Source organism: Acinonyx jubatus, chromosome D1 (assembly GCF_027475565.1).
Source record: "Acinonyx jubatus isolate Ajub_Pintada_27869175 chromosome D1, VMU_Ajub_asm_v1.0, whole genome shotgun sequence".
NCBI lineage: Eukaryota > Metazoa > Chordata > Mammalia > Carnivora > Felidae > Acinonyx > Acinonyx jubatus.
In genome coordinates this window covers 107,180,664-107,199,301 of record NC_069390.1, presented here as the reverse complement: position 1 = coordinate 107,199,301, position 18,638 = coordinate 107,180,664, and the positions used below count along the sequence as shown (strand labels likewise).

Below are 18,638 nucleotides of genomic sequence, written 5' to 3'. Positions count from 1 at the left end.
ACATGAGCTAGCGAGGCACCTGGGTGGCTTCGTTGGTTAAGTGTCTGACTCTTGGTTTCAGCTCAGGTCATGACCTCATGGTTCATGAGTTCCAATCCCGCATCGGGCTCTGCGCTGACAGTGTGGAGCCTGCTTGGGATTTCTCTCTCCCTCTCTCTCTGCCCCTCCCTGGCAAGTTCTCTCTTTCTCAAAAATAAATAAATGAATATTAAAAAATATCTTTTAAAACATGAGCTGGCACATAGTAGTAAAAACAGCCAATTTCACAAACATACTCTCTCTATATACTATTATCTAAATCATCAATAATGTTAGCTTGAAGACCATTCTATGGAACTTGACTTTGTACATTCTCATCTCACACACTGACATTAAAATGACATAAGTTAATCTTTGAGAACAGTTCTTTAAAATCACTTATAAACCTAATTATAATCCTCTCAACACTGTAATATACCCAATTCAGCCCTTTAACTTTTTCTATCTACCTTTACTCCTGGGCTGATTTCAAGCAGCATCAGGATTTAAATACTGTCTCTGTGTTAAGGGCTCCCCAGTTTCCACCTCTACCTCAGGCGTCCCTAAATTCCCAACATCCCCCTCCCTACCTGGCATCTCCTCCAGCCCCAAATCTAAAAGATACCCAAATGCCACATATCTACAAAAGAACTTGAACCCTCCGCCCCCAAATACACTCCTCCTGTTTCTACACTCCCAAGAATGGCTGCTGTATTCTTCCAGCTGCTCAGCCTAAAAACTTTGAAGTGACTTTGCCTCCCCTCCGTATCTCCTACATCCCCCAACCCATCCAAACCATCAAAAAAGTCCTGTCTGCTCTCCTTTCATAAAACACACAGGAAATATTTATGCATATAAAAACCTAACCACTTCTAACCATCTCCTTAGCTTCTGCCCTTATGATCCTTCAATGCACCCTTAGCAAGGAAGCCAAGACAGTCTCATCAAAATAGATCTTCTACAGAAAACCCTCCAATGCCATCTCACCCAGAATAAAAACCCACTCCCTGACCCTGACTTTCAAGCCTCACATGGTCTAGCCTCCCACAGCCTCTCTAACCTGGATATTCCACCTGCCTCCCTTCCATTCATTCATTCCACTCTGGCGACACTGGGCCCCATGCTGTTCCTCCCACACATAAGACATGTTCCCATCTTTGGAACCTTACATCCTCCACTCCTCATGCCCAGAGTGCTCTTCTCTCAGATACACAGATCTGCTGTTCCACAGCAAGCCTCTGCATCAAGGTCACTTTTTCAATAATAACTAGCCTGTGCACCCAAAGCCACCAGCACTGGGCACTCAAGATCCCCTCTAGCCTGCCATAGGATGTATCAGTCTGTAACATGCTACACTATTTATTACTTTTGTTGTTTACTGTTCCTCCCTACCCAAATGAAACTCCATGCAGGCAGCCACTTCTATCTGTTTTGCTCACTAATAGATGAAGGAACGAATCCTGGAACAAAATAATTTGTTTTATGTGAAACACACCAAATTTAAGTCTCTCACTCTTTAAGAGAAGAATTTAAGGACAGTGTGATTTCTATGAAGTCAAACAGTCAGTAAATGGCACAGTCCAAAATAAAACCGGGTCTCTCTCTTTTCCCCTGGGACGCACCAGTGGAGCATAAGAGAATACATATGAAAATCCATTTTTAAAACAAGTAAACAAACAAGCAAATGCACGTATAAACACAGTAACACAGATATAGAAACACCCTGCATTAAAATATCAGCACTGCCCAGTAGTAGTAGTATACAAACAAACTTCCGTTAACTCACCTCCACCCCAGGGTTTTTGGATGACGTCTGTGTTACAGTTTCTTTGAATTTATTTGCCTTTGCAAGTTGAGCTTTAAGTTGTTCCGCTAATTCCTTCAGAGGGAAAGACAAGAACAATGAGTGTCATATATAGCTTAATTCCTCAGTGAAGAATACTTCAAATGTATATGCAGAAGGGAAAAGAGCAGAGTGAACACTCATGCAGCAGTAAACCTAAATTCAGGGGACTGCTTTTTAATGAATTCATCTCAGTTACATATGTCTCAAATGCCCGTAGCATTCGTTTATGATTTGAGAGTAAACAATTACAAGGACATATATTCTAGGGGAGAGACAGGGATATGGGGAAAACAACCTCAAGAATGACATTTTTATAATTCCTCGGATATTATCACCATCCAGTACTCAAAATTTCAATTACTGTAACAAGAAAGCCATAATAAGATTTAACATATTACCTTCTTTATTGTTAAGTAATTTTAATAAGAACTCTGAACGTATCTCATTTTTACTCTAGGAAGTTTATAGAAATGTATAGAAAACAAGTGACATGTAAAGAAATAAACAAAGAGGAGCATATGACCAGGCAAAGAACAGTGTTCTCCACTGCAGTGGCTCCGTGACCAAAAGAACAATTCTTTCAACATAAATTAACCTCCTAACTTGGTGACCTCTCTTTCACTAGTGTGAACTAATTCCTTTGTGCTTGAAAACTCAAACTTTATTTTCCTGCTATTATTTCCTGGCGGGTTGTGTCTCTTACCAAACTTCAGGGTTGAGCTGCAGTTCAGTGTTACCAAGGACCAGACTCAATGAGAAAGTGCAGCATGTGCAAGATACGCCTTTTATCAGACACACAAACTAATAAAAATAGAAGCATCTTGTTTGGCAACTTTTATGCTACCAAACAGGGTCATACTGGCAGTACAACAAAACGGAAGCCTACTTAGGGATCACTTACATTTGGTATTGAGATCAGTACATACATATGACCAGGAGGAAATCTATTCTGTCACACCATGCAAAGCTGTCTGGATTTGCTATTCTGCCATGTATGATGTCACACGTATTAGTATATCAGAAATGTGATACTAAAATACAGCGATAATAAATAGACAGAGATAGGTGTAGCTCACACCAAATCATCCATATTTTCTATTCAGTTCTCAGGTCAATCAGTCTTACAGCATAACATTGTTATGGAAATTAAATGAGCTAATCTATACAATGCATCAAACATTTACCAGGCACAAACGTACTACATTAAAATATGCCTACATGAAACAACTATCTTTTTTTAGGAGCTCATTTGTTAGGTACCTAAGTAAAGGAATTTAAGAAAGCAATACATGCTCTCAATAATATGTGACAAAACAAGGGAAAGAAAACAATGACATCTTTATTTCCCTCAAATATGCTATGCTAGAATTGCAAAGTAGAAATTTTAAAAAACATGTCATACCCTGGGATCTCAGACTTCAGAGATCTGACAGAAAAAGTAGACAATTTATTTAGAAGTGGGCAGTACAGGATTTAGGAATGTTCAAGAATTTTGTTAAAAGAATCAATAAGCAACAGTTGGCTACAGCCAACACTGTGAAGAAACTTCCACAATTACTGGTAAGAAGTTAAACAGTTAACTCCTATTCTCCTAGAAACACCACAGAAGACATACCATATTTCCCATCATCTCTGCCTTGATAATCTTGGCTCCCAGTTTGTTCTTCTCATCAACACTCAAAATGTGGATGGAATCATCTTCAAGACCGCCTCTGTTTGAACAGGACAGATTAAGAGCATATGAAACAGAGGGACACTGCAACTAACAACATCAAGACTCAAATATGATTTTAATTGACCTCAACAAAATATTCAGCATCAAGAGATCATGATTCTAAAACCTTAAAATATAAACAAGACAAAAAACAAAGGTTCAATATTCCACCAAAAATCACCAGTTTAAGGCTCTATGTCACAATACCACAATCAGGCAGTTATAATAACTGACCAAAGTCCCAGTAAGAATGAGATAAATACTATATGAACTATTCTTTACTATCTAATGTTCCCATACTCATTCTAAAAAGGAAACAAGAGAAAATTAAAACACTACAATCAGGCCATAGTTCTACACAGCTGGGTGTGATAAATTACTGATAGTCTAAGAAACTAAACAGGAAATGGCATGCTTAACTGCAGTCAAAGAATAAAAACAATGAGCATGTGTTCTTTTTGCAACATAAATGCGAAATTACTGAATTAGACAACAAATACTAGTTTATGACTAAGGTCATGGGCCAAACCTAGACTCGCTGAAGACCAGAGAAATTTCTAGCCAAGGTTAGATTCCTGGCACATAAAAAGTTGTCCCAGCTTACTTCCCTAAGAAAGGTCACTGCGGTACGGGGAAGGGATGCAGGCCAAGCCTGAAGAACTGACTCCTCAGTGAAGGAGACACAGCTAAGATTCCAAAGCTCAAAGACAGCCAGACAGAAGAAAGCTGCACAGTGAGAGAAGCGCACAAAACTAAACAGTTCCCCTTGAGTATTTAGCAAGAAACTGCCCGTGGCCGGAGAAAGTCCCATCCCAAAGAGGAGCGACATCCAGCATTTCTGGGAAAAGTGCCTGATCTCGCTAGCCAGACGAGGAAAGCTTCAACTCAGAAAGCACTAGGGAGAGCATTAAAGGTCTCACCTCATTACTGGGAAATAAGCAGCTCTAGGCTAAATGTTGATCTACGCCCAATGAACCAATGTTAAAAGCAAAAGTCTACAGGAGCAAAGAGTTTCCAATCAACTTAACCATGTTCCCCCAGGGCAAACATCAAGAATTAGTTACAGGAATGCAAAAATATCCCATGCTCAACACAGTAAAATTCATAGCATCTAGTAACCAAAGATAGCAGACGTGCCAAGATGTAGAAAAATAAGACCTACAATTAGGAGAAATAGCTATCAATCAAAATAAACCCAGAACTGACTCAGATGTAAGGAAAAGCAGATAAGAACATTAAAAGTTATTATTGTAACTGCATTCCATATGTTTGAAACATTACAAACAAGTAAGACATAAAATAGATCAGAACTCAATTTCTACAGTTGAACACTGGTGTCTCAGATTAAAAAAAAAAAAAAACACTAGATAGGATTCACAGGAGATTAAACTGCCAAGGAAAAAGTAGTGAACTTAAAATATTAGAAACTAGGGGGGCCTAGGTGGCTCAGTCAGTTGGGCGACTCTTGATCTCAACTCAGGTCATGATCTCGCAGTTGCTGAGTTCGGGACCCATGTCCCTGCGCTGTCAGCGCAGAGCCTGCTTGGGATTCTCTGTCTCTATCAAAAATAAACAAACAGGGGTGCCCGGGTGGCTCAGTCAGTTAAGCGTCCAATTTCGGCTCAGGTCATGATCTCACAGCTCGTGAGTTCGAGCCCCGCGTCGGGCTCTGTGCTGACAGCTCAGAGCCTGGAGCCTGCTTCGGATTCTGTGTCTCCCTCTCACTCTGCCCCTAACCCACTTGCATTCTGTATCTGTTTCTCTCAAAAATAAATAAACATTAAAAAAAATTTTAATATAATAAATAAATAAACATTAAAAACTATACCAAATGAAACATACAGAAAAAAAAGAATTTTAAAAAATAAAAAGAGCATCAGAGAACTATGGGATAACCTTAAACCTGACTACTTAGGCCATTGGAGTCCCCAAAAGAAATGGGAGACAGAAGAAACAAAGGCCAAATTTTCCAAACACCTGAAAAGCTGCTTAGAGAACTAAAAATTTCAGGGAATCCCAAGCACAAAAAAAAAAAAAAAAAAAAAAAAAAACTACATTAAAAAAAAACCCTATTCCCAGGGACATCATAATCAAATTGCTCAAAACTTATGATAAAGAGAACAGTGTTAAAGCAGCCACAGGGGGGATAAAAGAGAGACACACTTAGGCACACAGAAAAAAAGTAGTGTGACAGCAGATTTCTCATCAAAAACAATCCAAGCAAGAAAAGAGTAGCAACATTTCCAAAGTACTTTAAATTATCAACCAAAAATTCTATACCAAGTGAAGGTATCTTTCAAAAACAAATTGAAATGAAAACTCTTTCAGACAGAGTTGAAGAATGTTAAAGAAAAGCCTTCAGGCAGAAGGAAAATTATACCAGACCGTAGTATGGATTAACTCAAAGAATGATGCCTACAAGGGTAAATGAAGAATACTTTCTCTTATTACATAAGTCTCTGTAAAATAATTATTTAAACAAAAATAATAACAATATATGAGAGGTTTATGACAAAGATAAGTAAAATGTATGACAACAATAAAAGACTGGAGGGGATAAATGTAAACAAACTATTGTAAAGTTCTTATGCCATACAGGAATGGCATAATGAAGTTGGAGAAGTTAAAAATGTATACTATCAAATCTAAAAACAAACAAAAAACCCCACAAAATACCAAAAAAATTATAACAAGAGAAATGAAACAAAATCATAAAAATATGTAATCTAAAATAAAACACATAAAGGGGCATCTGGGTGGCTCAGTCAGTTAAGCTGCTGACTTCAGCTCATGTCATGATCTTGCAGTTTGTGAGTTCAAGCCCCCCGCTGGGCTCTGTGCTGACAGCTCAGAGCCTGGAGCCTGCCTGCTAAGGATTCTGTTTCCCTCTCTTTCTGCCCCTCCCCCTTTCAGGCTGGGTCTCTGTCTCTGTCTCTGTCTCTCTCTCTCAAAAATAAACATTAAAAAAAATTTTTTTTAATTAAAATAAGTCACATAAAGAGGAAAAAGGGAACAAAGAACACATAGGACAAGTAGAAAACAAAGAGCAAAATTAGACTTAAACCTTTATATCACATATATAAATGGTCCAAACATGTGAGTTAAAAGGCAAAATTGTCAGATAAAAGAGCAAAACTCAATGACAAAAAACATACCATAAAGACAAACACGTCAAGTACAAAAGGGGGGAGGGGAAGATATATCATGTTTTACACTAGTCAAAAGAAAGGTAAAGTGACTTCTTTACTATCAAACAAATTAGATTACAGAGCAATAAATATTACCAGGGACAAAGAAAGCTGTTTCACTTCATATGAAAAAGAGGTCAATCCATCAAGAGTACAAAAGAATCCCTAATGTAAGAGAGCTTCAAAATACACAAAGCAAAAACTGACAGAATTGCAAAGAGAAAGAGACTAATTTTACAATTACAGTTGCAGATTTTAAGACCCCACTCCCAGTACTTAATATATTCTTCAAGAATATAGAAGACTTGAATAACACTATCACTACCACGACCTAATGGAAATTCAGAGAATACCCTACCACGTAAGAGAATACACATTCTTTCCTGTGCATGCCAACATTTACCAAGATAGACCATATTCTGAGCCATAAAGCAAGTCTCAATAAATTTAAAGGGATTTAAGTCATACAAACTGTGTTCTCTAACCCCAATGAAATTAAATTAGAAATCATTAACAAAGATCTCTGAGAAATCCTCAACTATGTGGAAACTAAATAGCATATCTGGGAATAACCCATGGTCAATAACAAAATCAAAGAGAAATTAAAAAGTACTGCAAACCGAATAAAAATATAAACATAACAGGGCGTCTGGGTGGCTCTGTTGGTTAAACGCTCGACTTCACCTCAGGTCATAATCTAATGGTTTATGAGCTAGAGCCCCATATTGGACTCTGTGCTGACAACTCGGAGCCTGAAGCCTGCTTTGGATTCTGTGTCTCCCTCCCTCTCTCTCTCTGCCCCTTCCCCCACTCACGCTCTGTCTCTCAAAAATAAACATGTGTATATGTATACACATATACATATACACACACACATACATACATATACATAACAAATCAGAATTTATAGAATGCTAGTAAAGCATTACTAGGGAGAAGTTATAGCTCTAAATGCTTATATTAGAAAAGCAAGATCTCAAATCAATGATCTCAAATCTATGTAAAATGATACAATCAATGGGTAAACCATTTGGCAGTTTCTTAAAATTTAAAGATATGATTACCACATGATCTAGCCATTCCTCTCCTAGGTATTTACCCAAGAGAAAAGGAAGCATACATCCACACAAAGTTCTGTACATGAATATTCCAAGAAGCATTATGTACAATAGCTAAAAACTGGAAACATTCTATATGTTCACCAACAGGTGAATGGAAAAATTGTTTTATCTACCAATGGAAAACTACCCACCCATCAATAAAAAGGAATGAATTACTGCAACAACATGGATAAAGCTCAAAATAATTATGCACAGTGAAAGCCAGACAAAAAAAGAGTACATAACATATGATCCCACTTACATAAAACTCCAGAAAATGCAAACTAGTCTATAATTAAAGAAAGCAGATGAGTGAAATCTAGGGGTTTGTAAGGGTGTGGGGAGAGGTGGGAGAGAATTATAAAAGGGTACCAGAAAACCCTGGGGCATGATGGTTTTGTGAGAACATACATATTTCTAAACTTACCAGATTGTACATTTCTATCTATGTGCAGTTTATTACATGTCAATTATACTTCAATAGTTGTTTTTCAAAACCCTCAAAGAGGAGTGATTTTAAAAACTTTCAAGCTAAAAACCCTGTCAGAATCTCACATATCAAGGATGTATCTATGATATTTCTAGTTTTCCTCAATTAGCACATTTCATCAGACTCTACTGAAATCAACTTGCATTTTCAACATACATTCTGAGTGGGTAACAGCAAAATATATAAACAGATCTTCAAATCAAAACTTGACCTAACAAGCAATTATTTCTAAATAGCAAATTCCCTTTTGGAAAAAAAAAAATAGCAAATCTTTCAGGAGACAGCATGTGAATTTTTTGAAAAAAAGACATTAATATCTGCAGAAATTCTGGAAGAACCATTTCTTCTCACAGAAAGAAAAAACACCCTGGTGCTCAGACTAAGAAACCTAAAATATTTTAGCACCATTAGAAATATTAGGTAAAGCACCATTAGAAAGGAAAATGTTTTTGTTCCTCTCAAATTCCTTCAGTCTACATTTTAAAAACCAATTAGGAAGAGCAGTAGGGACACTGCATTCATGTGAGCAGAACATCACTACCATTTACGTGCTGCTAGACGTGGAGGGATTGCTTGTCAGTTAGTTGGACTGTTTTGTATGGAAAATATTTTTCAGTAACTTTTTCCAAATTCAATTCTGAGGCACACATCATTTTTATTATAAATGTAATTTACTTTAATTTCAAGGGTCAATATGTCAACAGAGTCATGCCTACAAATAGGGATAAAAATAAAGGTATAAACACCTAAAAACAGATTCAAATTCTAAGAGTTCTAAATGCAACCTTTTCATGAAGCACTAGAAGCTGTTTCTTTAAAATGCCAATGCAGGGGCACCTGGGTGGCTCAGTCGGTTAAGCATCTGACTGTGGCTCAGGTCATGATCTCAGTTTGTGGGTTCAAGCCCCACGTCGGGCTCTGTGCTGAGAGCTCAGATTCTGTGTCTCCCTCTCTCTCTGCCCCTCCCCCACTCACACTGTCTGTCTGTCTCCGTCTCTCTCTCTCCCTCCCTCAAAAATAAACATTAAAAAAATTTTTTTAATAAATAAATAAAGAGAATGCTAATCCTACTGTTGCATCATCATTGTAGAAATGAGAAATCCCTGTTAGTATTACAAGAAAAGTAGTTCTGGAGTCAGACTGACATGGGTTCAAATCCAGACTCTGTCCTTTACAAGCTCTATGAGACTGGGCAAGTATCTTAACCTCTCTCAGGCTATAACACCAAAAAGATGATCAATACCTACCCTCACATTATCAGAATCAAATGTGACAATGTATAAAATTATAATAAATTCAGTAATAGAATAAAATTCTAAACACAACACATAGCCTGATGCTCAATAATGGTAACTTTTGCCACTGAGAGCCAATTACTGAGTCAAAGAGGAATGTTCCAACCAGTCCTCCGTTCACCACGTTCAAAATCCAACAGTGAAATCTTTTCAAGAAAGGAAAGAGAGGTGCCTGGCTGGCTCAGTTGGAGAGGAATGCAATTCTTGATTTCAGGGTCATGGGTTCGAGCCCCGAGTCAGGTATAGAGATGACTTAAACAAATAAACTTAAGGAAAATTATTTAAAAGAATGCCCAGAAATGGTACACAGTAAGTAAGCAAATCCTTCCAAGGGGCCACAGAAATAGATGCCTCATCACTGAGCCACAGAAGCCAACTCAAGCTCCCCCTTTCCTCTACATTCACTCCTTTGGTTCATGACTTCTTGTCTCTCAACTAGAGCTTCCTCGCCAATATTTCATCCTCAAATCTGTTCCATTTCCCAAACTGGCCTACACAGTATGCTGGAATCTTTCTAAAATAGAAATCTGGGGGCACCTGGGTGGCTCAGTCGGTTAAGCATCTGACTTCGACTCAGGTCATGATCTTACAGTTCGTGGGTTCGAACCCCGCGTCAGGTTCTGTGCTGACAGCTCAGAGCCTGGAGCCTGCTTCGGATTCTGTGTCTCCCCCTCCCTCTGCCCCTTCCCCGTTCACGCTCTGTCTCTCAAAAATAAATAAATGTGAACACATTTTTAATAAATAAATAAATAAAATACAAATCTGATCTATTTCAAATCCTGGAGATACTTGTTTCCAATCACCAGAGAATACTGTCCAACTCGGGAGCATGACTTCTGGAGCTGTTTACAAGGCACATGAGGCATATTCGCTATAACTGCCTACCCATTTTCCTCCCATTCAACTACATTCCACAAGTTATTGAGAGGTGAATTTGTGCTATGCGCTCTACCAGGATTCAGAGACGCAAAGACCATAAAAAGAAATATGCCCTCTCCTCAGGGAGTTACTGCATCTGACACTCCAAAATTCTACTCTCAAATGCTCAACTAGACCACGCTGACTTGTCTCCAAGTTATCTCCATGTCAATTACCCCTTCCCACTTACACCTAATGAGTTCATCCCTCAAGACCCTATCTTTCCTGGATTCTGTCCCCCCAGTGATACCTCAGAGGAGTTAATCATCCCTTGTTGTACACAGGAATTGTAATCATAAGGATCTATATTTAGACCAGCAACTAACTGTAAGTATCGTGGCGTTTATGTACATATTTCTTCACATACCTACATAACTGGCTCTTTGATACCGTGAGCTTCTTGAAAGCAGAAATTGTGTCATAACTGTTTTTATAGCACTAGACCTAAGAAGGAGGTGCTGAATTCAGTAAATGTAAGATGCACAGCAGAAAGAATCTGTCAAAGCCATCTAACTGAAGTTCCAAGGGACATGTCTGGTACAAATATCACCTCCCCTCATCACTGCATTCCTGGTCATACCAGAACAGATACTTTTTCTTTTTTTTTCAAATCTGAATAAAAGAGAGTTTGTTTCTCAAACTTTCAACTTCCAAAGATCACTTAAAGAAAATATGACATGCACACGGACCAGTAATTTTAACTGTTCATCAACATTTTGGTCAAAATAAAAAGCTAATATCACCTCATGCCAGTCAGAGTGGCTAAAATGAACAAATCAGGAGACTATAGATGCTGGGGAGGATGTGGAGAAACGGGAACCCTCTTGCATTGTCTGTGGGAATGCAAACTGGTGCAGCCGCTCTGGAAAACAGCGTGGAGGTTCCTCAAAAAATTAAAAATAGATCTACCCTGTGACCCTTCAATAGCACTACTAGGAATTTACCCAAGGGATACAGGAGTGCTGATGCCTAGGGGCACTTGTACCCCAATGTTTATAGCAGTACTATCAACAATAGCCAAATTATGGAAAGAGCCCAAATGTCCATCAACTGATGAATGGATAAAGAAATTGTGGTTTATATACACAATGGAATACTACGTGGCAATGAGAAAGAAGGAAATATGGCTTTTTGTAGCAACGTGGATGGAACTGCAGGGTATTATGCTAAGGGAAGTAAGTCAGGCAGAGAAGGATACCATATGTTCTCTCTCATATGTGGATCCTGAGAAACTTTACAGAAGACCACAGGGGAGGGGAAGGAAAAAAAAAGTTAGAGACGGAGGGAGGCAAACCATAAGAGACTCTTAAAAATAGAATAAACTGAGGGTTGATGGGGGGTGGGAGGGAGGGGAGGGTGGGTGATGGGCATTGAGGAGGGCACCTGTTGGGATGAGCACTGGGTGTTGTATGGAAACCAATTTGACAACAAATTTCATATTAAAAAAAAAAAAGCTAATAGCAGTTAAGTCATAACAATGAGAGGACATTTCAACTTTGTGAGCTGTGTGTGAATTAAATTGTTCTGTCACTTTTTCTCTTCTGAAGCCACCAAACTCACTGTGGTGCATACAAAGACTAAAAAGGAACACCAATATTGTGGGGATCCTATGTTGAAAAATACTGACCTGAGTTGTCAAGAATTTCTGTAATTTTCTCCTGTCACTCACAAATTACAGCCACACTCTCCTCTTCTTCAATACCCCCGTCCAAGACCAATCCTTCCACTTGTCTGAGTATATCAGATCCTACATTTATCCACAGTACTCTTGGGATTTTGCCCATAAATTATGCCATCTATCATCACTCTTCTAAAATTGATACTTCTCCCTTAATATATAAACATATTCAAGTGTCTGCAACTTAAAAGAAAAAAAAGGGAAAGAGAAAGGAGGCACTTTACTTAACCCATGTTTCCCATGTACACTTTCCATCTCTACCACCTCATGACCCACAATCATAACTTAGTCTATGAAATCTGGCTGATAAATCCTCTTTCACAATGATTTCTTTTATTTTTTTAATCTTTACTTATCTTTGAGAGAGACAGACAGACAGAACGCAAGCAGGGGAGGGGCAGAGGGAGAGAGAGACACAGAATCCGAAGCAGTCTCCAGGCTCTAAGCTGTCAGCGCAGAGCCCAATGCAGGTTTCAAACTCAAGAGCCATGAGATCATGACCTGAGCTAAAGTCTGACTCTTAACCAACTGAGCTACCCAGGCACCCCTACAATGATAATATTTTTTATTAAACTGCCCAAGACCTCTATTATTTCTATCCAAAGGCATATCTTTGTCATTTTACTTGACTTTTCCCACCACTTCTTAGTATGCAAGGTTGAAGATTCAATCAAGAGAGGACAGTGAAGGGGCACGTGGGTGGCTCAGGTGGTTAAACATCTGACTCTTGATTTCAGCTCAGGTCAGTCGTGAGATTAAGCCCTGTGTGGGGCTCTACGCTGAGCATGAAGCCTGCTTGGAATTCTCTTTCTCTCCCTCTCATTCTCCCTGTCACTCTCCCTCTCTCAAAATAAACATTTAAAAAGAGAGAGAGGACAATGAAGGTATGCTAAACTCCAACCAAAGCTCCCAAGTTTCAAGAAGGTAACTGAAATCCCAAGAAAGCTTTAAAAGCAACAACCTTCACTGTCATAAAATTCATACTCGTACATCTTTTTTTTTGGGGGGGGGGGGTGTATTTTCTAACAGAAATTAAATTGTTTATTAGGAGACAAAAACTAGATAAGGATAAATTAGATGATCTAACAAGAATTCTGAGCCTCTCTAATACTAATATTTTCAATATTAACATACACTTCAATTCACTTCATAGAATAACAGGTATCAAATAAAGACTAAAATGAGTTGCTGGGCACACAGTGAATACAGGACACATGATTTCATCTGGTTAACACCACAGCAAAGACACCCCTTGGCAGCAAATACAAGGAACAGACTCTCCCTTACTTTCTCTTAACAATGACAATAATGAGCAAATGCCCTGAAAGAAACATCGCCATGACATCTGCAATCATCCTGTAAGAAGGAAAAAGTACAAGCATTTCTCATTTTCCAGGATTACTGCTACATTTCAGAAGTCTTCTTCATAATTAATTTCTAAAAAACAAATCCCCTTTTCCCATTAAAATGTATTCTCTGTGCGGCACACACACACCCAACTCTGCCTAAAAACTTTTGAGGAAGAAGTAATTAAAAACCTCCACCCCAATGACATTTCAGAAACCCTGAGTACACTGCAATTATTCTTTGCCTGCTGGCAGTGTTCATAGATCTCCTGCCCTTAATTACTCTCAACGCTTGTTCGCCAATTTTCTCCCTGTCCAAGGATCTCATGACTATACTCAAAACCTTCAGAACCTGTCATCCTTCTCTTGTCCTTCTGAGCTCCCACAGAAAACTCTGCCAAGAATTATACCCAAAGGCTAAGACAGTATATAAAATGGGTTAGTTCCTGATACTAACTTTATAAAATCTAAATTAAGGACAGCACACTAGTTTTTGTTCATATGGCATAATATTCTAGGTTTCAGAATCCAGAAAATACACAACTGATATATTTTCCAACAAAACAAAATTATCCACAAACGCATTTTATTTCTAGGAATAATAAGCTTAAAGTTCTTGAGCATATGGACACCTTCCTTCTAGAGGATGCTTTTCGCCTACTTGAGAAAAATGCAAGGCCTGAAGAGGACAAAGGAAAAGAATGAGAAATGTGATCACAGCAAGAATGAATGAAAAGTAGGGATGAAAAAGGAAAATGAAACAAGAAGAAAAAGGAAATCTACAACTGATGTAAACACTATATATTACGTGAAAACTATAAAGAGTCTTTACAGAGAACTCAAAGAGTAGCCAAAACAGATGACTAGTTAACAAAAATAAAACAAACACTAACATTTATAAAGATACGCCAAACTTCACTCAGATTTAAAGAAATGCAAATCAAGCAAAGATTCTGTTTCTCAATGATGCATATGACAAAATTTCAAGGCTAAAAAGTTCAATAATACTGATGGTAAGGAAGAGAAAAGTCATCCTAATATTTGGCTGGTAAGAGAGTAAACTGGCTAATATAACAAGATTTAGAAATATAATCCAACCGCTTGAATTTATTTTACAGCTGTATTTAACCAATGTGCAAAGATACACATCACTATTACTGCTGCACTTTTGTAAGGGCGACAAACTAGAAATCACCTAAAATCCACCAAGAGGGGACCCAGGAGAACTACTAGCTTATACCTCAGTTTTAATAGAATATTAAAGAGCCTTTAAAAAATACATACATACGGGATGATGGGAAAACATCTTTAAGATATACTGATTGGGGAAAAAAAACACAACAAAGTTCAGAATGGTATATACATTGTGAAGCTATGTAACTTAGATAGGTAATTAAGTTTTTTATATAATATTATCTCTACCAAAACGGTCACAAACCCAGAAAATGGCTAAGTGTTACATACAATTGTCAGATAAAAAACATGACACCCAGTCAAATTTGAATTTCAGGTAAACAAAAATTTTTTGGGGTCAGTCTGTCCGCATACTGCAAGGGACTTACTATTTTTTATTTGCTCAACCTGGCAACTCTCTCAACACACCACTGTGTGAGCTACACCCTCAACGCCTCAGTTTCTGCATGTGGAAAATACAGGACAGACGATTATTTCTTCTAGTTGTACAATTATTTCTACGATTTTTTTCCCCTACTTCTAAAACTTATTCATTCTAGGGGCGGCTGGGTGGCTCAGTTGGCTGAGCGTCCGACTTTGGCTCAGGTCATGATCTCGCAGTTTGTGGGTTCGAGCCCCGCATCGGGCTCTGTGCTGATGGCTCAGAGCCTGTAGCCTGCTTCGGATTCTGTGTCTCCCTCTCTCCCTGCCCCTTCCCCACTCATGCTCTGTCTCTCAAAAATGAATAAACGTTAAAAAAAAAAAAAACTTATTCATTCTAAAGCTCCCTAGCTTTATAAAATTCTAGCATTTTATAAAGAATTCAGCATATACCCAGGATAATGTTCAAACTAACAGCTTCCCACAATACTTCAGTGAACCTCTTCAGTCCCTGGAAACAGACATTCCTCAACATGCTTCCTGGTCTCTGACTTTACACCACCCACACGGGCTCAGGAATCTTTTCTTTCACATATATGTAGATGATTTCTAGATTGTTCTTTCCTTCTCCAGTCAATCATGGAATTCATGGAAAGCTTCAAACCATCTGCAACACCAAAATGACACAGCTAACAAAAATACTGCCTTCATGGGGTGCCTGGGTGGCTCAGCTGGTTAAGCATCTGGTTAAGACTCTTGATTTTGGCTCAGGTCATGTTCTCACAGTTTGTGAGTTTGAGCACCTCAACAGGCTCTGTGCTGACAGCCTGCTTGGGATTCTCTCTCCCTCTCTCTGCCCCACCCCCAACCCCTGCCGCTCGTGTGTGCTCACTTGCTCTCTCTCAGAAAAAATAAACATTTAAAATATATACATGTACGTGTGTGTGTATGTGTGTGTGTGTGTGCATGTGTATTGCCTTCAGACCAAAAAAATACAGCTTTTAGTGAGTACCTATATTACAGTATATCTATCGGAAATGTACAATTTAAATATGACTTACAAATATGAAGCAATTAGAGAACAAGATGAAATACTGAGTGTAAGGCTATTTCCCACGTAGCCAAAGTCACAGAAGTCAAGACCTACAGACTGCCCAAATGTTAAGCCAACCCTGAGGATAAAAGTAAGAGTCTCCTCTCATTTTATGAAGCCAGTATTACTTTGATTCCTAAACCAGACAGAGACCCAGTAAAAAAAAGAGAACTACAGGCCAATATCCCTGATGAATATGGATGCAAAAATTTTCAATAAGATCCTAGCAAATCGAATTCAACAGCATATAAAAAGAATTATTCACCATGATCAAGTGGGATTCATTCCTGGCCTGCAGGGCTGGTTCAACATTCACAAATCAATCAATGTGATACATCACATTAATAAAAGAAAAGATAAGAACCATATGATCCTGTCGATCGATGCAGAAAAAGCATGTGACAAAATACAGCATCCTTTCTTAATAAAAACCCTCGAGAAAGTCGGGATAGAAGGAACATACTTAAAGATCATAAAAGCCATTTATGAAAAGCCCACAGCTAACATCATCCTCAATGGGGAAAAACAGAGCTTTTTCCCTGAGATCAGGAACACGACAGGGATGTCCACTGTCACCGCTGTTGTTTAACATGGTGTTGGAAGTTCTAGCATCAGCAATCAGACAACAAAAGGAAATCAAAGGCATCAAAATTGGCAAAGATGAAGTCAAGCTTTCACTTTTTGCAGATGACATGATATTATACATGGAAAATCCGACAGACTCCACCAAAAGTCTGCTAGAACTGATACATGAATTCAGCAGAGTCGCAGGATACAAAATCAATGTACAGAAATCAGTTGCATTCTTATACACTAATAATGAAGCAACAGAAAGACAAATAAAGAAACTGATCCCATTCACAATTGCACCAAGAAGCATAAAATACCTAGGAAAAAAATCTAACCAAAGATGTAAAAGATCTGTATGCTTAAAACTATAGAAAGCTTATGAAGGAAATTGAAGAAGATATAAAGAAATGGAAAAACATTCCGTGCTCATGGATTGGAAGAATAAATACTGTCAAAATGTCAATACTACCCAAAGCTATCTACACATTCAATGCAATCCCAATCAAAATTGCACCAGCATTCTTCTCGAAACTAGAACAAGCAATCCTAAAATTCATATGGAACCACAATAGGCCCCGAATAGCCAAAGTAATTTTGAAGAAGACCAAAGCAGGAGGCATCACAATCCCACACTTTAGCCTCTACTACAAATCTGTAATCATCAAGACAGCATGGTATTGGTGCAAAAACAGACAGACCAATGGAATAGAATAGAAACCCCATAACTAGACCCACAAACGTATGGCCAACTCATCTTTGACAAAGCAGGAAAGAATATCCAATGGAAAAAAGACAGTCTTTTTAACAAATGGTGCTGGGAGAACTGGACAGCAACATGCAGAAGATTGAAACTAGACCACTTTCTCACACCATTCACAAAAATAAACTCAAAATGGATAAAGGACCTGAATGTGAGACAGGAAACCATCAAATCCCTAGAGGAGAAAGCAGGAAAAGACCTCTCTGACCTCAGCCGCAGCAATTTCTTACTTGACACATCCCCAAAGGCAAGGGAATTCAAAGCAAAAATGAACTACTGGGACCTCACGAAGATAAAAAGCTTCTGCACAGCAAAGGAAACAACCAACAAAACGAAAAGGCAACCAACGGAATGGGAAAAGATATTTGCAAATGACATATCAGACAAAGGGCTAGTATCCAAAATCTATAAAGAGCTCACCAAATTCCACACCCGAAAAACAAATAACCCAGTGAAGAAATGGGCAGAAAACATGAATAGACACTTCTCTAAAGAAGACATCCGGATGGCCAACAGGCACATGAAAAGATGCTCAACATCACTCCTCACCAGGGAAATACAAATCAAAACCACACTCAGATATCACCTGACGCCAATCAGAGTGGCTAAAATGAACAAATCAGGAGACTATCGATGCTGGAGAGGATGTGGAGAAACGGGAACCCTCTTGCACTGTTGGTGGGAATGCAAATTGGTGCAGCCACTCTGGAAAACAGTGTGGAGGTTCCTCAGAAAATTAAAAATAGACCTACCCTATGACCCAGTAATTGCACTGCTAGGAATTTACCCAAGGGATACAGGAGTCCTGATGCATAGGGGCACTTGTACCCCAATGTTTATAGCAGCACTCTCACCAATAGCCAAATTATGGAAAGAGCCTAAATGTCCATCAACTGATGAATGGATAAAAAAAAATTGTGGTTTATATACACAATGGAGTACTATGTGGCAATGAGAAAGAATGAAATATGGCCCTTTGTAGCAACGTGGATGGAACTGGAGAGTGTTGTGCTAAATGAAATAAGCCATACAGAGAAAGACAGATACCATATGGTTTCACTCTTATGT

The 18,638-nt window shown here is 38.5% G+C and overlaps 1 protein-coding gene across 2 annotated transcripts in view; it reads right to left on the bottom strand.

The window, feature by feature from the left end:
* The window catches only part of CWF19L2 (CWF19 like cell cycle control factor 2), a 149,130-nt gene that overhangs the window by 77,822 nt on the left and 52,670 nt on the right, over window positions 1-18,638 (bottom strand). For both annotated transcript variants that reach the window (XM_015082097.3, XM_027036406.2), the window contains exons 9-10: window positions 3,480-3,576; window positions 1,805-1,897 (exon numbers count right to left, since the gene is read on the bottom strand). In XM_015082097.3, the coding sequence (XP_014937583.2) occupies window positions 1,805-1,897; window positions 3,480-3,576 (190 nt within the window). The remainder of the gene's footprint in view (window positions 1-1,804; window positions 1,898-3,479; window positions 3,577-18,638) is intronic.